This window comes from Salmo trutta, chromosome 15 (assembly GCF_901001165.1).
Source record: "Salmo trutta chromosome 15, fSalTru1.1, whole genome shotgun sequence".
Taxonomy (NCBI): domain Eukaryota; kingdom Metazoa; phylum Chordata; class Actinopteri; order Salmoniformes; family Salmonidae; genus Salmo; species Salmo trutta.
The window spans coordinates 53243393-53266194 of NC_042971.1; the positions used below are offsets into that span (position 1 = coordinate 53243393).

The window sequence follows — 22802 nt, forward strand, 5'->3', positions numbered from 1 at the left end:
CTGGAAGCTGCAAAGTACCCCAGGAAGGGCCAGGGGATGTCCTGGTTGTTGATCGCCGTTGCGGTCCCCCCCCTCTGGTGGTTTACCTTGGTAGTCTCTCTGACAGCGGGCATGCCGCCACAAGGATAGGTTGTGGGTGTCCGGATTTGGGGTCGCCGTTCCGGACCCGTCGTCCAGACTGGAAGATCTGGGCAGTAACTTAGGCAGATGTTAACAACGCACACACACTCATGAAATATATATAATTACATTCATTCCCCAATGAGCGGCGTTGTGGCACTAAGTGATGGTTGTATGGGGACTTTGTTTATGGCTCTATCACTTCCTATGTGTCAAAGGAACTGAACCGAAAAGGAATGAAAGCATAAACAAAACAAAAATATACAAAATATAGTTCTCACACAAAAAAAATCATCTAATTGGACTGTATTCTATATACGTCCAATGTTCTGGCAAAATGATTATCATGGCATTGTCTCTAATGCCATATCTAGGGTTTTCCTACTTGGTGTGTTGCTTAGGCGCTATCCTAAGTTGATAACTATATGATAAGTCTACAGCTGTAATGCACTAGTTTTGGGCAGTCTACAGGTATGACCTACGGACTTCTGGGAAGAAAACTGGTGAGTGCTGTAGAGTCAAAGGCCTAGAAGTAAATGTTCAACTTTACTAAGGCTGGTCTATCGCTTGGGCCCTTAAGTGGTCCTAGCATAAATCCTAATTGGATGTTCCGTTGTGCATGTGCGCTTATGCTTACCCACGCGCGCATGTCAAGGGAAGAAAACCAAGTATCCGGGCAGATTACAACTTGTTCAGAATGAGTCTGACGTAGTCAGGTAATTTTCAGGTCAATGCCTGGAGGTCAGTCAGAATTGGTGTCAAGGGAGTCTGTAGTAGTTTTCTACAAGTCACGGTGTCTTCCACTATTGTAGTGGCGTTAGGTATGAAGTCTATTTCATAGCTATGTTATCCACGGAGGAGCTAACCTCACGACGGAAGTACTCTTTAAGTATTGGACCAGTCATACGTGGTGTGATCATGGTTCATGACTTCTAATAATTTTCCTCCTGAATGGAGGGTCCTATTTATTAGTGACATGTGTGTTAACCATTGGAAGAGTGCACTGGAGATTCCCCTCCACGTGTTGCACTCTGAGTGACTCCTATGTCGCTGTTGTCAATGGTAATTTGATTGGTTAAATCGCTAACCTTCTTACTGATTGTAGCTGGACTGACTGTTGCTAGTATTGGTACTGGTACTCAAGGGGACCAGTTATCCTACCGATTTATTCTGAAATATTATCTACCGGAACACATGATTGGAGCATTTTACTAGTTGTATTGTAGTTGAACCTACACATGGCAAAGAATGATTACTGATGCCATTTGTTTTGGAGGTGGACAAGTCCACTGGACTTCCTTTACGACCAGTGTGGTACACCTCAGTACTATCTTAGATGTGTTCTAAGATAATCCCCGTCTAGGGGCCTGTCTGCTCCTCACTGTTCTCATAGGAGAGTTTACAACTAGATTTGATTTATGCTCTGGCGGCCTCGTACGGTGTTGTCCGTAGTCTTGACCCCCCCACCGGCCTCGATGAGGCTCATCATGGGTCTGGGCTACTATTCCCCCCCTTTGTGCCTCGGGACCCCCCCACCAGCGGGTGGTGTTGGTGTCCGATGCGCAAACAAGAAGATCGGACCCTACGTACGAGTTTTCAGCGGCCGCGTTGTTATGAGAATGGCTGTAACCTTTCAACCAAATCTCCTGGTGTTTGTGCTTCAAAACGCTCAGTGGCTGTCGAGGCATGTCAGTCCCCACCGCGTCCGCGTGTGGCAACCTCTTCATTACCTGCGAACTGAGACGAGGATATCGGTCTGTGATATCGCAAAGTGTTTCACCAGTGGGAGTCATCGGGTCAGTTGCTGGACTGACACCATCAGTGTCATTGTAAGGGGTGACAGTCCCCAACAAAGCGGAAGGTGTATCATCGGAAGCAGAGTATACTCTGTGCATCAATGTTTTACTTGCTGAGACGGCCGCAGTGCTTGCGGAAGTGTCCAAAGGGCAAGAGAAGTTCATATCAACTATCGTATTGCACGACTGCAAGGAGGAGGGAAGTTGCTTATTCACAGAGGCAGCTGGCTCGAAATCATGAAAAGAATGGTCAATCAGGTTGGCTGATGGAATGTGTCGAGATATCGTAACATCTCCTTGGATCGGATTCTGCACCAAGAGGTTTCTAAACGTCTTTTTCCCAAGGGGTGCTTTCGACAGATACCCCTCGTGAAGGACTGCGTTGCAGCTAGGGTTAGGGGAAGACAGTGTGGTCAGTGGAGAAGGCACGGTGGCCTGTGACCATACCTGGTTGGTTTTCCAATCCATCAATGGGAGTAACCGATCCATCAAGTCTGCTCCAAGTAGGAGGGTTACAGTTTCGAGGCTGGTAACATACACAGGGTGAACGAGCGATACGTCCTTGAAGTGTAGTTTCAGCATGACTCTCAATGTGAGAGGCGAGGTAGTCTGAGTGACCCCTCGAAGTTTAGTGTCGCATCGTTCCACTTTTAACCAACGTTTAGTTGGCTTCAAAGCCCTTTTGAGATCATCAAACAATGTTTGAGAGATGAGTGATATTGTCGCACCCGAATCAATTAGCGCATGACAAGCTAAGCAGTCCTCCAGGACTGTTTCCAGGTATGGCCGTTTAGATTCGTGGTTAGTGGACATATTCCCCACAAAGTGGAGTGGTCGTTCGCAACGACGTGATGTGCCATGTCTGTTCAAGATGGAAGCAGATTGACTTTTCCGATTTTGAGTGGGCTTGGCTTTAACGAAGCGTTTGACCTTTATCTTCGCAACTTTTGTATCAGAGTCTATAGACAAAGCCCGGGGGCTAGCCTCCCTGTGGCTCAGTTGGTAGAGCATGGTGTTTGCAACGCCAGGGTTGTGGGTTCGATTCCCACGGGGGGCCAGTACGAGAAAAAAAAAAATGTATGAAATGAATTGAAATGTATGCATTCACTACTGTAAGTCGCTCTGGATAAGAGGGTCTGCTAAATGACTAAAATGTAATGTAAAATGTTTCTTGATCAAGCGGGCCCTGGATAGGGTCTTGAATGAGAGCGGGAGAAATTTGAACTTTAACGTCCTTGCTATGGGTGTTAATTCCTGCGGACCTGGTGTCCGGTAATTCCCCGTCTAGTCCTTGTGACTTATCTTTTACCCTTTTCTCAAATTGTTCTCGCTTAAGTTCTTCCCGTAGTGGGACTTCTGGAGAACATTGGTCTACGTTTTGATCGTCCTTCAACCCTTTGTTACCCTTGTGCTCTGACACTTTTTGTGGGTTGGGTGCAGGAACGTAGCGAACGGGTCGATTGTAGCGGTAGTCATGTTGATGGCTACGTACTTTACAGTTATTTCGACCGCGGAGGTTATTGGAATCATGGTTTCGTGGTAGAAACTGTTGTTGTGCGTCATCTCTCGACGCTCCAATACCTGATAATGCACCCTCTAACTGGAGTGAGTGCTCCTGGTTAAACTTCAAAACCGAGTGGTCAGGGCTCTTAGCGTTGTGAACTTTTGATGCCTCAAAAGCTGTGCTTGCAAGCTCTCTGAGTTGTAAGATAGGCAAGCCAACGTGGGCGGCAGGGCCCAAGTAGGTAATGAAGGTGGGATACATGTTCGACAGAAACATTTGTTTGAATGGTAAAAGCTCTTCCATTCCTGTTTCTGTGAGTAGGCCAAAGTACGCTGAACGAAGCCTATGATAGTAAGCTTGTGGGTGTTCGTTCCGAGCTTGTTTGACGGTGTTAGCCAGTGAGCTATCGTGTTTGCGAGTCGCAGAACCACTGAATTCTAATTTCAAAGCTGTGGCAAGTTTAGTGTAGTCATTTAGCACGTGTTGCTGTTGTAGACGAATGAACCTTGTCACGTGTCTATTTGACGTTCGCTTCAACAGGTAAACCCTGTCAGAACCCGTAGCGTTCGGGTAGCCATCCAACGCGTCCTCTATGTCAGCTAGGAACGTCTCAGTATCGTTTGGCTGACCTGGAACGGGGTCAAAGGTGGGGAAATTCTTGACGAGTTTGTCAAGGTATTCCGCGCCAAGCGGGCGGAGAGGGTTGGCTTCATCCTGTGGAGAGATTGGGGCCGAAAGGCCAAGAGAGGAAGCCAAGCCTTGTTGTTGTTGGCCAAGAGGCGCCATATAACTCAGTGCCGAAGGGCAAAGAGGAGAAGACTGAGGGACACATGAGGGAGGCAATGTCTGAAACCTATTGTCTTCACTCCTGTGAGTACAGGGCTCCGGTTGCTTGGATGGGAAGTCGCGCTGTAGAGCGTGACCATTCTGGATTTCCTCCAGATGGTACCTAAGGGTGGAATTCTGCTGCATTGCAGAGTCCACTTGAGCGCTTAGAGTACTGATTTTGGACACGTGAGTGTCACACCTGCTCCTTTCGGTCTCAAACTTATCTGTCATGGTTTGCAGATAGAGGTCTTGAGTACGGAGCGAGAGATTCAGTGATGAGATTTCCTCTGCTTGCTTAGAAATCAATATTTCCAACCTCATCACCTGAGTTCTCTCATCATTCATTTGGTCAGCGACTTCAATAAGTTCTGCTGATTTATCATCCAACTTTGTCATTGTGTTCATTAACTGATCGTCTTTGGTCTGCAGCGCTTTGAGGAGCACCGTGTTATTTTGAGTAACATTCAACAAAACAGCATGCATGTTGTCAAGTTGAGCGCTCCTGTTTGTAGATAACTCTTCAGATTTATCTAGTTTGGCGTGGACATCATCGTATTTAGTTTTGGCTAAATCGAGTTGTTCCTGGAGCGTATGATTTTGTTCCTGTAGAAAACGATTTTGTTGAAGAGCTTGTGCTTGTTCATCGTCATACGTTTTTGCAATTACATTTAATTGTTCAGTTTTTGAACGCAGTTCCATAGCTAGCAGAATTTTTCCCTTGTCTGCCTTGGTCATTGGTTTCCCGGTTCTCTCCACCTGTCCCTTTATGTCTACCATTACCTGCTCGTGCTTCAGCTGTGCACTGCGGTATTGGACAGATGGCAATCTCGGATGGCAAGACATCAGAGCTAGACTGGAGAGAACCTTTACGAGGCCTGCGCCCGATGGTTGATTTTGGAAAACATTGTTGTCTGCTTTTCCACTAATGGCATAATTAGGGTTGTTATCGCTGCTGAGGTCAGAGATCAATCCATTTACGGGTGGAGGTTCACTAATTAGCGGGCGAGTGGGGACCACCCCCTCTGATAGCCTGCACATTATTAGAACATTTGAAAGGAAAAATGTTTTTCCTAATTTTCCAAACTTTGGTTTTGGAATGTGGGGAGCTGCAAAGACGATTTTAATCTATTTATAGACGTTAATGAACCATCAGTACTGTACAGTACGGTGGAAGTTGGGCGTGAATGAATTTGCAAAAGCAAATTGAATTAATCAAGGCCAATGATTAGTCCTACCTGGGTAGGCTGTCTGGGTATTAAACTTGAATTACCTGAGAGTTTGCTTCATCCAGGTTAATATGCAAAGTTTAAGTTGTCTCATTTAGTTTAACTTTAATTTAACTTATTAAATTAAATGAGACGATTGTATGAACCAATCTCCATTGATTGGATATCATAAGTGTAAACCGTAGGTCAAATGTTGGGACCCTTCACCACTAGGGTACGCTCCTACCTGGGCTGAGCGTCAGTAAAGGGGTTTTACTGACTGTGCCTTGCTAAAGCAGATTTTACTGATTAATCTACTTATGATATATCAAACCTGTATAGGCTATCTGGGAATTAACTTTGAATTACCTGAGAGGTTGCTTCATCAAGGTTAATATGCAAAGTTTAAGTTGTCTCATTTAGTTGGAAGAACCTAGAAAGGTATGTTCGACAATTTAACTAAATAAATTGAATGAGGCAATGATACCCAAGCAATTCAGATTGCGGAGTTATCATAACAGTAATGTAGTTTAAATGTTTAGAGTACATTCACCACTATACTTTCCCTTAAGGCCGAAGCCACATGGGATTCACTCCCGTCAGTAATGGGTTTTACTGAATGTGCCTTGCTAAAGCAGATTTTACTGATTAATCTATTTATGATATATCAAACCTGTATAGGCTATCTGGGAATTAACTTTCAATTAACCTGAGAGCCTTGCTTCATCTAAGTTAAGTTTGGAAAAAGTTAATCATGTCTCATTATGGACGCCCAATCAATTTTGGATATTTTATTTAAAAGATCCACTTGAAAAGGTAAATCTGGCAATTTCACTTGTTAGTTAAATTGAATGAGACGTCATATCCCGTGCTCCACGTTTGAATTTCCCCTAGAGATGTACTGGCAATTCATCACCACCAGGGTGCAGAATGATGAAATTTAAACGGAAGTACAAAGGTCGGACTTCCGTCGCGCTACGGAGGAATTTTAAACGTGGTATGGAGAGAGGAAATGTTCCCTCTCTGTTAGCTTGCCCGTAATGCTAAGCTATTGCTACTTGGTTCAGGAGTATCCTTCCAAGCACCAAAATAGGATCTTTTCACTATAGAAAGGGTGGGTTTTCTAGTGACGTCTCACCTTAACCCCATTCAGCATATTCTGCTAGTGTTTATGCTGACCGGAGCGACACGGTACTAAAATACAGATACGCATACGGTCTGCCCACACTGTCCTAGTGCGGTAGGCAAATTATTCGGCTCGGTTACCGGACAGTTAACTTCTAAATTCTAACCTTACTCTAGAAGTTAATATTTACCGACAGAAATAGTACCGTTTGGCCTAACGGACTAAAACTGGAATTTATTCCTCACTGCTATCGATATAAGACCGGAGCTATTTTAAATAGCTTCTCTCAATGGAAAATGCACAATCACTTTGTTTAGATAGCAGGCTGTTTGTACAATTCTGTTTGCACAATTGATATACAGAATTTCCCAGCAAAGTCCAATTCTATCTTAGATTCCTCGCACGGGGGCTCCATATATGTATTATCAAAATGATCCAACGTGCATTTTAGTTTGAGGCCTCACACGGGGCACCATATATGTCGTGTCTTTGGCTATGCCGGATTAAGTGATATGACATGCTAACTTATACAATTATTTCTCTGTAATTAATATTACCTGATTAAGCTAATCATGTAAATGTAATTAACTAGAAAGTCGGGGCACCACAGAAGAACGTTTATAGAGCTGTTATCTTCTGAATAAACTCTTAAAATACTTAGTAATATTTTACATGGATAGCAGTCAATATTAACCCTTCTCTTATTTTCAGTCTCATCATGAAAGTTGTAAATTCTTGGTTATCTGCACGAACCCAGTCTTTACTAAAATCATCCATACATCAATTGTCTTAAAATCATTTATTTACTACACTAAGTAATTAACAGAAAACATACAAACAGTAACTATCGTCACACAGGATTGGTAGAGGAATGTGCCCTACTGGCTAACAAGCATGGCTGGTCTGTTAGACAATGGGTCATAAAACGGTAAGCTGAGAAGTTACACAGAGTTCATTAATATTAACAATTGACAATTGAAGGCTCACTCATTCGGGAACAATTGCAATCAATATATATTTACGCTCATGTGTCGTCGGGATTCTTGTTGGAGAGTTTTGTTCTGATGGAGAGTTTGTCAGCGTTCTCTCTCTCTCTCTCGGTTAGAATGGGTCTTTCAGAGCGACATTCATTAATGTCGTCATAGAATGGATGTTTCGTTGGTCTTCGCGTTCAATGATATAATTTACTTAGCTGCAGACTAATAATTAATATCAAAGACTTGTTCTTATTCTGTCGGTATCAATAGTCTAAAAGTTAACCACGTGGTATGGTTCACTTTCAGTAGAGTACTTGGCTGGTCAAACCTATGGGCCAAACTCACAATGGAGTGGAGGCCTGGTCTGTAGAAATGTAAATCAGGGGGTGTTTTATAGTGCCCATAGAACAGGCTTGTCAAATGACGCCTGGTCCTGTATGTGTCCCTGGGGGCGTGCCTATGACTGAGTTAGAATTGTATTCCTGTAACCAAGTCTATCACATTAACATCAGTACATAGCATCTCAATGTATTACAAATAGTTTTAACCTTATTAATACATTTTATACAACCATGTGGATTCGAGTCTCATCGCTGAGGCTATCATGTAGACCGTTTTAGGGTAATATGGCTATATTGTCTCTTCTGAGTATCACAAAATTGTACCAAGCGGATCAGTTCGTAGCTGGAGTCTTCATCAATCTTCCATATCTTCTCCAGAACACACATGTCGCTCGGTTCTCCAATTCTATGAGTTGGAAGAATTTCCTTTGTCTCTCTATGAAACATGTTGTAGTAGATTCTCCTCTTGGAATTTTTACAACCCTGGGTTGGGGGGAAGGTAAGTTGGGTGATGGTACAAAGGGGAGGGGGTCAACTGTCCTTCCTGTACCCAAAGAGGCCAACGTCATGACACGTGCATGCAAGCAGTTGCTCCCGACGCCACTTGAGTACACCGCAGCATCCACCGAGAGGCTCTTGCTGCCAAGGGAATGCCTGACAGCTTGAAAGACGTTTTGGATACTACAGTGAAAATGGTTAACTTTGTTAAAGCAAGGCAACTCATGTATCACCATGCAATGATATGGACAGCGACCATGTAACGCTTTTACAACATACAGAAGTGCGCTGGTTATCAAGACACGTTTTTTTGAATTAAGAGACAAGCTTAAAGTTTTCTTTACTGACCGTAATTTTCACTTGTCTGACCGCTTGCATGATGATGAGTTTCTCACATGACTGGCCTATCTGGGTGATGTATTTTCTCACCTGAATGATCTGAATCTAGGATTACAGGGACTCTCCACAACTATATTCAATGTGCGGGCCAAAGATTAAGAAGTTGGAGCTCTTTTCTGTTTGCATTAACAAGGACAACACACAGGTCTTTCCATCATTTGTATGATTTTTTTGTGTGCAAATGAACTCAAGCTTACGGACAATGTCAAATGTGATTTAGTGAAGCACCTGAGTGAGTTGGGTGCGCAATTACGCAGGTACTTTCCCGAAACGGATGACACAAACAACTGGATTCATTATCCCTTTCATGCCTTGCCTCCAATCCACTTACCGATATCTGAACAAGAGAGCCTTTTCAAAATTGCAACAAGCGGTTCTGTGAATTTATTCAGAAGCCACTGCCAGATTTCTGGATTGGGCTGTGGTCAGAGAATCCTGCCTGGGAAAATCACGCTGTTAAGACACTGATGCCCTTTGCAACCACGTACCTATGTGAGAGTGGATTCTCGGCCCTCACTAATATGATAACTAAATACAGGCACAGACTGTGTGTGGAAAATGATTTCAGACTGAGACTCTCGCCAATACAATCCAACATTGCAGAGTTATGTGCATCCTTTCAAGCACACCCTTCTCATTAACCTGTGGTGAGTTATTCACCATTTTCGATGAACAATTAAGGTTTTATATGTAAGATGGCTAAATAAAAAGTAAAATGATTGATAATTATTATATTATTATTTGTGCCCTGGTACTATAAGAGCTCTTTGTCACTTCCCACGAGCCAGGTTGTGACAAAAACTCACACTCATTCTTATGTTTAATAAATGTATTGTATAGTGTGTGTGTGTGTGGCAGGCTTACAATGATGGCAAAAAACAACATTGTAGAGTGCACTGACCCTGGTGCTAGAGGGGTACGCAGCTGTAGGTTGAATGTTTGAAAGGGTACGGGACTATAACACGTTTGGGAACCACTGTACTAGAGGATGTGATGTTTCTGATATGATCTCCTAGGTGACAAAAAGTGACCTAGAAAAGTTAAAAGGCACCTACAGACAATTAACAAAGGATGCCCACAGTGCCAAAGAAAAATACAGAGACGCAATGGTGAAAGGTAAGAATTTCTCCTGATTATTTACAGAAAAATATTAGTTTAATGTAATGATTCATAGTAGTGCAGTTTATCTTGGAGGAAATGTATGAAGTCTTATTAGAGACCAGCTGAAGTGCATTAATACATGAATCACCAAACCCTGCAGAGGGAGATCATATGACCGACATGTCTTGGGAGGCGGATGATGAGGCACAACCATATTAAACCTCCTCCAGACAAACCAGCAGTACAGCACTTGTTGGGTTTGTTTTCAGGCAAGGAGCCGGAGAAGGCGAGGGAGCGTTACGACAAGGCCACTATGAAGCTTCACAACCTCCACAACCAGTACGTGCTGGCGGTGCGGAGCGCCCAGCTCCACCAGGAGCACTACCACGACACCACACTGCCCCTCCTGCTCGACTCCCTGCAGAAGATGCAGGAGGAGATGATCAGTGCACTGTGAGTGTGTGTGGCTCCGGCAGAGATTAACAAGGGATACACCCCGTAAAGATGAAATCAATGAGTTTGAGAATATCTTGAAGGTTAAAGTAGATTAACAAGTAGAATGTGCTTTGCTTCGTTATGTCTCGACCCTTAGGTTGAACCCTGATGATGGTCTAAGGGTCGAAATGTTGAACACACTTGGGTGCATATGCCACTGTGTGCAGAGTGTTCCTTTTCTGCAGTGTCCATCCTAGACGTCCAGCAGCACACTGCAGGTTATGAGTCATCAGATCTGTGACGACCTAACAAGTCAGGCGACATAAACATTCTTTGGAAATTGTAATACGTAAATGAATAACTATTTGCAAGGGTTCTTCTTGTTGTCGCATGGGATTAGATCCCAGATGAGGCTTAATCCCATAATTTCATAGCGATCGTAGGATTACTAGGAGGCGGAGGCACCCTCTTGTTCAGAATGTCCTGCTTAAGCTGTGTTTTTAATCACAACGTTTTTTAAGTCTTAGACAGATGTTAATAACAGGAGAACAATTCAGAGTTCCTCCACTGAAATTATATTTCTGAACTGAGTGAGAAATACAATGGGTTTTAGAATGACAACGTGTCTATCCCTGTTCATAAACCCGCAGAGCTGTCCATCTGTGTGTCACGGCTGTCGAAAGGAGAGGACCAAAGTGCAGCGTGCGTGTAGTTCCACATTTTATTTAATCTATGAAACTTTGCAATACATAAATAAACTGAATTGACAAAACAAACCGTGACGCAGAGGAGAAACAAACACCACTCAAAAATAATCACCCACAAAACCCAGGAAGAAAAAACACTACTTAAGTATGATCTCCAATTATAGACAACGAGGACCAGCTGCCTCCAATTGGAGGTCATCCCAAACAAACCAACATAGAAATACAAAAACTAGAACCTAAGAACATAGAAATAGAAAACATAGAAAAACACAAAACACCCCCTGTCACGCCCTGACCTACTCTACCATAGAAAATAACATCTTACTATGGTCAGGACGTGACACTGTGTGATCCTCGAGTCACGCAAATGTGTGTTTTTAAACCTTTCATATACTGAGCATACACTTACCTCAATTTTAACCTTGATTTATGTATTTTTAAAAAATAAAATATTTTCTGACTGTTCCGTCATTTTCAGGAAGGGGATTTTGGAGGAATACAGTGAAATCACCAGTCTCTTAACTGATGAAATAGTGAAAGTCCACAAAGAAATCCACACCTCCATCGACCAAATTGATCCTGTGTCAGAGTATGAACACTTCATTGAGGTTCACAGGTAGGCTTTTAGTTTAAGGCCGTTGAAATGTTAACTTTTTATGCTTCAATAACGTACTTTATTTCAATTTCTAATTTTGGTTAACATGAAGTATCATCATCTTCCAGGTCTCCAGAAACCAAAGAACCAAATGTAGAATTTGACGTTTCACTGTTGGAGGAAACCGAGAATCTTCAAGCAAACGAGATCCTATGGAACAATTTGACTGCAGACAGTTTACAAGCGATGTGAGTAGAACATGTATGAAGGGAGGAGAGTATTGCCCTCATTAACCTTATCTCATTCTCTGACGTTTTGAAAAGGTGAGAGGAGGGTGCGAGGAATCAAGCCGTACAGCATCTGCTATTGACTAAGGATATAGTGTGTGCCTCTGTTGGCTGACTGATTGTGTCAAAGGTCAGATACACTTTAATCCACTGTATCTCCTTCCGCAGGCTGAAATCCACATCAGATGAGCTGGGCCTCACTCAGCAGAGCCTACGCACCAAGGAGGATCTCATGCAAGACTTGGAAAACAAGCTCGATGAGTCCACCAAAACATGTGAAAAGAAGTCTGAGTACGTTGCTACCATAACAATACTAATGATTCTTGCATTCTGGATAAGATTATCTCCCATAGCATGTGTTAGATGTTTTCCTCAATCTTATGGCTTTCAGTTGTACACATGCCATTAAACAATAACAACAGAGACCATTTGCGACTAGCTTAATAGATTCCAAGTTTGTCGTTGTTTCTAAGAAGCCCGATTGGCCATGATCTAACTCTAGGAGCATGAATGATGTGAAGGTTCATTGAGGCGGACAGGGTACAATAGACAGAGCTATGTCTGTAGCACAGGGCTCAGCACATATTTCAGGGTCTGCTGGATAATCCCCTGTAAAATACAATGATATTATCAGGCCTGTCCAGTCATCCCCATGTGAAGTCTCAGCTACAGGTGTGATTAAGGATGAGGACTGGTTGTATGGCCTAGGCTAGTTTTTATCCTGTCTGAAGTTCTCTTTTTGAAAATATTAACGAAGTGATGGTCATTTGATTAGGACAGTTGAGAAGTTGTTTTTTGTGAAGAATTGTGCCTATAGGTTTTATCCCTTCTGTGGCAAGCGTCACTTTTAAAAACGGACCTCCGCTTCCACAGCAATGTTTGTTGGGTGTTTGACTAAATTGTTTTGAGTGAAATGTCTTCACACCCATTAATCAGAGCACAGAAGCAGCTCAGCGGTTACACTGTAGGCTATATATCCCTCTGGTGGAACGCAAACTAGAAAATAATTTTCCACATCCTTGTTCCGAGAGGTGGATTAAGTAGTTGTAATACTGTTTGATTTCAGACTAGCGTCAGAGCCTGACCTCTTTCTCTCTCTGTCTCAATCTCTCTCTTTCTCTCTCTGTCTCAATCTCTCTCTTTCTCTGTCTCAATCTCTCTGTCTCAATCTCTCTCTTTTTCTCTCTGTCTCAATCTCTCTCTCTTTCTGTCTCAATCTCTCTCTCTCTCTGTCTCAATCTCTCTCTTTCTCTATCTGTCTCAATCTCTCTCTTTCTCTATCTGTCTCAATCTCTCTCTCTCTTTCTCTATCTGTCTCAATCTCTCTCTCTCTTTCTCTCTCTGCCTCAATCTCTCTCTCTCTTTCTCTCTCTGTCTCAATCTCTCTCTCTCTGTCTCAATCTCTCTCTCTCTTTCTCTCTCTGTCTCAATCTCTCTTTCTTTCTCTCTCTGTCTCAATCTCTCTCTCTCTTTCTCTTTCTGTCTCAATCTCTCTCTTTCTCTCTCTGTCTCAATCTCTCTCTCTTTCTCTCTCTGTCTCAATCTCTCTCTGTCTCAATCTCTCTCTCTTTCTCTGTCTCAATCTCTCTCTCTTTCTCTCTCTGTCTCAATCTCTCTCTGTCTCAATCTCTCTCTCTTTCTCTCTCTGTCTCAATCTCTCTCTCTCTTTCTCTTTCTCTCTCTGTCTCAATCTCTCTCTCTTTCTCTCTCTGTCTCAATCTCTCCGCTTCTCTCTTTCCATCTCTCCCTCCCTCCATCAGTGCGGTGCTGCTGCTCAGTCAGAAGCAGTCTTTGGAGGAGCTGAGGCAAACGGTCCAGTTGTTACGCTGCACAGAAGCCAAGCTGGGCGCCCAGAAGGACCTGCTTGACCACAAGATGCAGGAGAACGAGGGCAAGGAGCCTCCCCCCATGGTCAACTACGAGGACGACGCGCGCTCTGTCAACTCCATGGTGAGTGAGTGGTTATTGTTGTGGAGTTGACCGTTGTTGGTTTTTGAATAGGAAGGACTTACTTGTCAAGTCGGAATCCAATCTGTTATGTGATTGTGAACCATGGTGAAACGGAGAACATCAGTGTGGATTCCGGGATATTACTTCCTTTGTAATCAGAAGGAATGTAACACTTTCCACTCAGACTGTCCTACTATGAACTCCTCTGTCTCTGACCTTTTCAGAGATACTGTATAGGGTCTGTTGATTAAATGTGTTTGCTTGATGATTTTGTTAGCCCTAGATACTTTTGCGGCTAAAATGTACTTCTATACACTTACACATACTGGTACTGTGTCAGTTTACTGCTTTCTATTCATTGTATAGTAGTAGGCTAGAATGTTTCTTTGTCTTCTGCTGTCTCCATGAACATACTCATTCAGGCAAATCAGTTGTTTTTTTTAAATCTAAAGGACTCTGTTGTGCTGAATCTTTGAACTTTCATGAAAACTATTTTTTACTTTTCTCATCAAATGTCACTGAAATGTCGATCTAAAAATAGATGTATCTCCGTGTCAATCATTTTCCTGTTTAAAAGCAGATGGTGTCGTTATAAACCAGCTCAGAAGAAAAACACTGATACACGTTGCATACCAATTTTCCACTGGTTCAGTCATTTCAGTGAAACGGGAAACATGTTTCACCAACGTTGAGATGTTTGGCTTTGAATGGGGCAGTGTATGAGTGCAAGATAAAAAGCATTTTGTTGACTGCAGTTTGTGCTAGATGCTATGGTGTTGCTGTTGAGCCTCCTTTCAACTCTAGCTCTCTCTGCAGAGAGTTGGATGAGCAGAGGAGGGCAGTGTAAGCACATTGTTATAGCTAGAAACCTCTATAGCTATAGTATACTGTATTCGGCTTGCTCAACTGTTTATTCTCAACAGATTTTCAACCATATGTCTGTATTTTCAGGACAAAGGCAAAGACAGGACATCAAAGTTTGACACCTTGCGTCATTCCTTAGCCGGCATCCTCCGCTCTCCCAAATCAGTCCTTGGCTCATCATCGGTAAGTTCTGAAGTATGTTAAAAAAACTGGTTTTAAAAGTATTGTGTTCTTGTGTAGTGAGTGTGGAAACTATCCTGTGTGTTAGCAATTGATGTTCTTCAATAACACAGACCCCAAAACAAATCAGAGGGAGAAAAATGTGTTTATTTGAGAAGGACAAATCAAGATGTTATGCTGGTAGGTAGATGTTCAGTCTCCTCTGTCCTCAGCATTTCTCCACTGAACAAAAGAACAGGATGCCATTTATAACCCCCCACCCTAGCCTGGGGTTTACTAATCAGAAGTCCTTGCAGTACCACTGGGCCAATGGCCAAATAACCAGTATCCTGCTCCCGACTCAATGTACAGACCAATGACAACGTGGTACACATAGCTCTGAGTTCAGGAATGACATTCCACAGATTCTAAACCGCTGTTGAACTGAAACCCAACTCCTATTGACCATTCATTCTAGTACTCTCGTCCTCTCATCCTCTGCGTTGTGTATTTATCTTCAAAATATTCTTATATGTGTATCATACATATTGCATCCAAATTGTGCCTGTTTGATCTGAGTGGAGTGACAGGTCTTATAGCTCTCTTGACTGGCAATTGAACAGGAATTGATGATTGATCCCTAACTTTCATTATCAAATCATCATCATATCATTATATATCATCATGTCATATCATTCCATTGTGCGTATCCAGCAGTTTTTCGACGTGATCCCAACTAGTGAGAAGCCCCTGGGGGACCAGGAGTGGTACCATGGGGCCATCCCCAGGACCGAGGCTCAGGAGCTGCTCAAAGAGCAGGGAGACTTCCTGGTCCGGGAGAGCCACGGCAAGCCTGGCGAGTACGTCCTGTCTGTCTTCTCAGAGGGACAGCGGAGACACTTCATCATCCAGTTTGCAGACGTGAGTTCTACTTGTTCTGAATAAACTAAAGGCGTTTCTTAGCCTGGTCCAAGATCTGTTTGAGTCATGTTTGGCATGACAAGGAGTTGACATGATGGCACAAACTGATCTGAGACCAGGCTAGGTGTTTGTCTCACTGCAGAGCCACTAGGTTTCAGCAGTAAAAGAGACTAAATATAAAGGTGTAGTCAGGTATATTTGATGTGATGTGCGTCAGCCAATGGTTGCTTTGTATCTGTTACTAAGACACAGAGACGAGAGATCACAGGCACCTTGGTGGAAACGGAAATTAATTGGCAAGGAATTCTATGGTTGATGTGTTTTTAATTTAATTTGTTCAGATGACAGCTACTAGTAATTGCTTGTAAAGTTGTTTCCGTAACACAAAAGATGATGATTCGAAAAGCTTCCAACTTAACTTTGTAATTAATCAATCCCATGCTCTCTGCCTCTTTGTCCACAGAACCAGTATCGTTTTGAAGGCACTGGCTTCCCGACCATTCCTCAGTTAATTGAACACCATTACACTTCAAAGCAAGTTATTACCAAGAAGTCTGGGGTGGTGCTTTTAAACCCAGTCGTCAAGGTAAAACATATTTGCTCTCCTATCTTTGTTCATACACCCTGTGATTCAGATCTAAAGTCAATGAGTGGTCTCACAACAGGGGTGGGAATGTAATTATTGCTAAAGCCATCAAGCTGTCATGGAGGCCTTTAATCACACTGTGAAACTCATCAATATGCTTAGGTTGTTCATTATCTTGTGGTGTTTGTGGCAGGAGGCTAATAGATGGTCAGGAATAAGCCCTTCTGACATCAACTAAATATTTTAGTTTGAATCAGTAAAGTGCTGTGATCACTGTTGAACAAGTTTTTGTTGGAAGTTCTAACTACACTATTTATTTTAATCAAATATTTTAAAAACATAAAAAATGTATTAGAGCTTCTCAGACAGTTACAATACCAGTTACAATACCAGGTTGTTCTCTTTTGAATGACAGTGATCATACTGTGCTCCAGAAGACGCCTTGCCCATTGACAATGGTAGTGATGGGAAAAATACATACAGGAAAATATCAGGTTATTATTTTTGACAACCTGTATCGTTTTTCACAATATTACAATATAAGTTTTGCGCCAGTTGGCTGTATCTGCACCAGAACTCCAGTATGTTCTCAATCTTCTTTTTAAATAAGGATCCAATTTGCTTTCAGAACTTTTATTTCCCTGACTGATCAGAACTTGTTTTCTCATGGCTCTCATCCCTCGAATCGCATTAAAATCACAGTATTGTATCGCAATACATCTAGAATCACAATACATATCGTATCGGCACCTAAGTATCATGATAATATCGTATCGTGAGGTCCCTGGCAATTCCCTGCCCTAATTGACAGTATTAACTCCTGGTTTCCAGACCTGTATGATGTTTTTCAGGACACATTTCTCATGTATAATAGTGCAAATGTCTTTTTAATATCCGCTCTGTGTTGCAAAAATAGGCCAACACTGTCAATAGCCAGGTTTAATCATAGAGAAGACCTCGAGTCCTGTTCAGCTAGCCTGCTGGTGATGAACATAATGGTGTTTTAATTGCCTCAGCCATCACCAACACGGGGCTAATGGTTGTTGTCATTACTACTGTAATGGATCTGCTGAAGCCTAGGAATAATAAGTGTTTTTAAATGGTCTTTCTTCAAGCACTTCATGGCAAAGCGGTGAAATTTGACCATTAGGCACCACCTCGCTCTTGGAAGAATGCGATTTGAATTTGATCATTGTGTTATTCGATGAGACTGGCCATTGGAATGTGTTATGTTGAGCTGGGCCAAAGATGGAAAGACTTTTCAATTATTTTCCCTTTTCTGATGTTGTTGAGGCATCAAGGTTTTTTGTGGTTGCTTTTTTTTTTTTTTTTTTTTTTGTAATTGTACCTCAAATTATAGTAATTCTGAATATAAAGTAGTCGGTCAGTGCTCCAATGTTACACAGTAGCTTTTGTATGTTTTTCATTGTACTGTTTGGATGTTCTGTCTTGTGTTTACAATTGCCTATGTTTTGTTCCATCTTTTGTAGGATAAAAAATGGATACTCAACCATGAGGATGTTACTCTTGGAGAGCTCCTTGGCAAAGTGAGTGATTTTAGATATCCTTTTCATTTTCACCACATCTGTAGGACAGATATTATCTTGGATTAGTTTTGACATTCATCATCATTCATGTCAATATATGTTTGATTAAACCAACTTCTGTTACTGAATCTCTGTTTTTCTTTGTTCTTAGGGCAACTTTGGTGAGGTATTCAAAGGAACATTGCGGGACAAGACTCCTGTGGCAGTCAAAACATGTAAAGAGGATCTTCCACAGGAGCTGAAGATTAAGTTCCTATCAGAAGCCAGGTTAGACAACAAAATCCCATTTTTATTTGCCACATGCGCCGAATGTCCTAGTTCCTATCAGAAGCCAGGTGAGAGGACCACATGTCCTTCAATATAGTGGATGTCTGCTGTCAATCAATTGCAGGTCCCATCAAGTACCTTGAAACGTCCGTTCACTCATCTAACACTATTTCACTTCACACGCTTTTAATCTGGTGTTTAGAGATTTGACAGTTATGTAATTATCTCATACTGGTACTTTCTTGTTTCTTCAGGATCCTCAAGCAATATGACCACGCAAACATTGTGAAGCTGATAGGCGTTTGCACACAACGACAGCCTATTTACATTGTGATGGAGCTAGTGTCAGGTAAGTCCAGTAGCATAACTTTTTAGGACTCTGTTGTAGTGTGCATTTTCCAAAGTAATTGTGTTTACAACACTGTGTTACAAATGTGAATATACATTTTATGTCCTATTTGAAGGAGGGGACTTCTTGTCGTTTCTACGGAAGAAGAAGGAAGACCTGAAGACCAAACAGCTGGTGAAGTTTTCTTTAGATGCTGCTGCAGGAATGGCTTACCTCGAGCTCAAAAACTGCATCCACAGGTATGGAGATCTTCGCCTTGTTTTAGCGTTGTCAACATCAATCTGGAATATTGTATGTTTATTATTCTCTATAGAGTATTCCAACTAGGGCTAGGTGACATAGCCAAAATATCATATCACAGTATTTGTTCAAATTTGGGATGGTATTTTATGTTTTTGAATATTAAAAGTTGTAAATATACTTGGAGTAGTTTATAACCCTAGGGTGGCAACACAGCAATTGTAAGTGATTTCAATGGGGCTTTCTCCATTCTCCATATACGGTTCAATCCAACTTCAAACAAAAATAATTTTCAGTGTTTTCATCAATTTCTGCATTTCCTGCGCTTTTTTTTAATCATTTCCACACGTTGCCACGCAGGGCTGCATGAAATGGGCAAAAATCTAGGCCTAGTTAATTTGTGAACTGTTGGAATCGTGGAAATATAATGATTATTCTAATTTTATAGTTGGAATATAGTGGGCATCACCTTGAATACATTGTTGTTTGACATAAGAACTAATTAATAAACCAGGGATGAATTATTGAGAGGGAAGGAACCAAAGTGTTTCCAGGGGACTCTAATTAGATGTTACATTACATGTTTTCTGTCCTCGTGTAGCTAGCTAACATATTCGTGCTTCGCTTATAGAGAGAAATAGTAATGGCAACTTTTTGTAGGCCCTAACTCCACCATGGCTCGTTGGTCAAAGCCTATGGAGAAATGAATGGGGTTTTTGGAAGATTTTTGAATTAATAGGGGTGTGAACGCTAAAACGTTTAAACAAAGTTGGGGTCCTTAGTGTTAAGAAAAATCCCTAACCGAAAACAATGTTTTTTTTCTTCACTTAATTAAAATCACAGTTCAGTTATCACAAAACATAATTTTCTTGTTATAGCCAATAGGCTATAAAGGCCTGGGGAAGTTGTGTAATTCAAATAAAACCAGAGAGGAAGAGGCTACTGGGTGTATTTGCAAGGCATGTAAAACAAGACATTACAAGATGCAGATTACCAAAACATATGAGCACACTTCTGCCTTCTTCTGCCTCTCTCTCCTTCATTCTGGCTTGCCTGCTCTGTCTCTTCGCTAATGCTGCAAGTGTGTGTTCAGTCTAGCAGTCATACATATTTAATAGGGCTGTTATTCTGCATTGTAAATTGATGTGGAATTTTTTTCGAAGTGTCAGCAAAATTTTTGTTATCGTGTTAAAGGAAAACCGATGTTAAAAAATTGCAATTGAAACGTTAAGCAAAATTGTCCCTTTGTCACATCTCTAGTGGTAAACACAGGCTTAGGAGATATACGTTTTGTTCTATGAGTTCATCAGCTAACGTCACTTTTTGTGAATTTTGAAGAATTTATGTTATTAAAAAAGCACAAAGCACACCAATGCTTCATAATTTCTAAAGGTCATGTTAACTGACTGATATTATCTCATAGAACAAAACGTATAAGATCTCCTAGGATCTCAGACCTTATTTTGGGGGTTTATCCCAAAACCCTATTATTTGCCCATATGGATGGCTGAATGAACCAGAGGTAACTCATTTCCGGGTTTTAGGACTACAAGCTGGCGAACTCTATTCCTCTCTGATTTAGACGATGCCGTTGCACAAACAGCATGCTTGTCTAGACCTACACCAGTACTGGTACTAAAGTTTGATAAGATAGACCACAGCCCGTTGTTTCAAATGGGAACAAAGAGTCATAGTGGGCAGAACAAGCTAGGAGCTGGGCTCGAGCTTGCGAGATCCTATTGGCTCATTGTAGCCTACATTTGCATATTTTTGTTAGGGAACGCCTACTCTGATGTGCGCGTGTGCAATAACTCAATTAGCCATGCACTCCTTCTAAACATCGCCATTTTTTTTAAAAAACTTTAGCAAAGGGTAAAGTTGACAACTTAATCCACTCTGCTCGTAACAGATTCTAGTTTTGGGAACAGAACTGTGTTGAGATCAAATGTTTAATCGAAATCCATCTTGTTCCAGCTTCTCCCACTGCCTGACACTTGGCTTCGTGGAAACGCTAAGCGGATACATATACTTCCGGTGAAATATCTGTCTACCATGCTATGTTAGCTAGCTACGTTTGCTGACTAAGTACATTTAGCAAGCAAGCTAGCTAGCAAGCCAGCTAATGAACAATTAGCATTAGTGGCTAACATAATTAATTTTATCCACAAGGCACAACTTGCTAAGAAAAGACAAACTAGCAGACGGTAGTTTGCAGACAGTAAGGTACACAAACTAATAGTGTAACTATAGAAAGCTTGTGGAAATCAGCATTGTTGTCACCAATATCTTGTTGCGTCTATCTGACCATGCAGAGTGAGTGGTAAGAAAGTGCTCTGACGCCGTGGTTGAGCAACCACGTGCTCTCCCTGAGTGACAGGGGCAGGGCTTGGTGTGGGAAGCAGCATGCAGGAGGACAGGTAGAAAAGAAGACTCAAGTAGCAAACGGAGTAAATGAGTTGCGTATCACATTTAACAAACCAAACGTTGAAATACCATTATAGATGGTAAAGTAAAAGCCCAAACCAGTCCATGCAGTAATACCGGTATGTAGTAAAATACAGTATACAGCCCTAATTCCAACAAATAGCCCTATCTGTCTAATGTTCAAAAGATTGCTCATGCTTTGAATAGAATTTCAGTTAAGTTCTTATTTTTACTTCTATATATGACACACGACTTCATACATTAAACTATTCTTAACATAGCATGAAGCCTACTAGGCTGGTCATGGCTCACGTCAACACCATTATCCCAGAATCCCTAGACCCACTCCAATTTGCATACCGCCCCAACAGATCCACAGATGATGCAATCTCTATTGCACTCCACATTGCCCTTTCCGACCTGGACCAAAGGAAGACCTACGTGAGAATGCTATTAATTAAATACAGTTCAGCGTTCAACACCATAGTGCCCTCAAAGCTCATCACTAACTAAGGACCCTGGGACTAAATACCTCCCTCTGCAACTGGATCCTGGACTTCCTGACAGGCCGCCCCCAGGTGGTAAGGGTAGGCAACAACACGTCTGCCACGCTGATCCTCAACACGGGGGCCCCTTAAGGGTGCGTGCTCAGTCCTCTCCTGTTCACCCATGACTGCATGGCCAAGCACGACTCCAACACCATCATTAAGTTTACCGATGACACAACAGTGGTTGGCCTGAACACCGACAACGATGAGACAGCCTATAGGGAGGAGGTCAGAGACCTGGCAGTGTGGTGCCAGGATAACAACCTCTCCCTCAACGTGATCAAGACAAAGGAGATGATTGTGGACTACAGGAAAAGGAGGACCGAGCACGCCCCCATTCTCATCGACAAGACTATAGTGGAGCAGGTTGAGAGCTTCAAGTTCCTTGGTGTCCACATCAACAACAAACTAGAATGGTCCAAACACCCCAAGACAGTTGTGAAGAGGGCACGACAACTCCTATTCCCCCTCAGGAGACTGAAAAGATTTGGCATGGGTCCTCAGATCCACAAAAGGTTCTACAGCTGCACCATTTAGAGCATCCTGACTGGTTGCATCACTGCCTGGTATGGCAACTGCTCGGCCCAGTACATCACTGGGGCCAAGCTTCCTGCCATCCAGGACCTTTATACCAGGCGGTGTCAGAGGAAGGCCCTAGAAATTGTCAAAAACTCCAGCCACCCAAGTCAGACTGTTCTCTCTGCTACCGCACCGCAAGCGGTACCGGAGCGCCAAGTCTCTAGGTCCAAAAGGCTTAACAGCTTCTACCACCAAGCCATAAGACTCCTGAACATCTAATCAAATGGCTACCCGGACTATTTGCATTGTCCCCCCACCCCCATTTTATGCTGCTGCTACTCTCTGTTTATTATCCATGCATATAGTCACTTTACCTCTACCTACATGTACATATTACCTCAATTACCTTGACTAACCGGTGCCCCCGCACATTGACTCTGTACCGGTACCCCCTATATATAACCTCGCTACTGTTATTTTTTTGTTGCTCCTTAATAATTGTTTTATTT

At 42.2% G+C, this 22802-nt stretch overlaps 1 protein-coding gene and 1 non-coding gene across 6 annotated transcripts in view; both read left to right on the top strand.

Annotated features, from left to right (window-relative positions):
• The window catches only part of LOC115149333 (tyrosine-protein kinase Fer), a 45951-nt gene that overhangs the window by 18363 nt on the left and 4786 nt on the right, over positions 1 to 22802 (top strand). For 3 of the 5 annotated variants that reach the window (XM_029692112.1, XM_029692113.1, XM_029692114.1), the window contains 13 exons: positions 9811 to 9910; positions 10165 to 10348; positions 11516 to 11653; positions 11761 to 11880; positions 12088 to 12210; positions 13680 to 13869; positions 14821 to 14928; positions 15610 to 15813; positions 16277 to 16399; positions 17890 to 17946; positions 18098 to 18213; positions 18468 to 18562; positions 18678 to 18801. In XM_029692112.1, coding sequence (XP_029547972.1) covers positions 9811 to 9910; positions 10165 to 10348; positions 11516 to 11653; positions 11761 to 11880; positions 12088 to 12210; positions 13680 to 13869; positions 14821 to 14928; positions 15610 to 15813; positions 16277 to 16399; positions 17890 to 17946; positions 18098 to 18213; positions 18468 to 18562; positions 18678 to 18801 — 1682 coding nt within the window. Of the gene's footprint in view, positions 1 to 9810; positions 9911 to 10164; positions 10349 to 11515; positions 11654 to 11760; positions 11881 to 12087; positions 12211 to 13679; positions 13870 to 14820; positions 14929 to 15606; positions 15814 to 16276; positions 16400 to 17889; positions 17947 to 18097; positions 18214 to 18467; positions 18563 to 18677; positions 18802 to 22802 lie in introns of all 5 variants that reach the window. The other 2 variants (XM_029692116.1, XM_029692115.1) reach the window with 2 other exon arrangements.
• trnaa-ugc (transfer RNA alanine (anticodon UGC)) lies at positions 2899 to 2973 on the top strand. The gene has a single exon. It is a non-coding gene; the product is annotated as a tRNA-Ala (tRNA).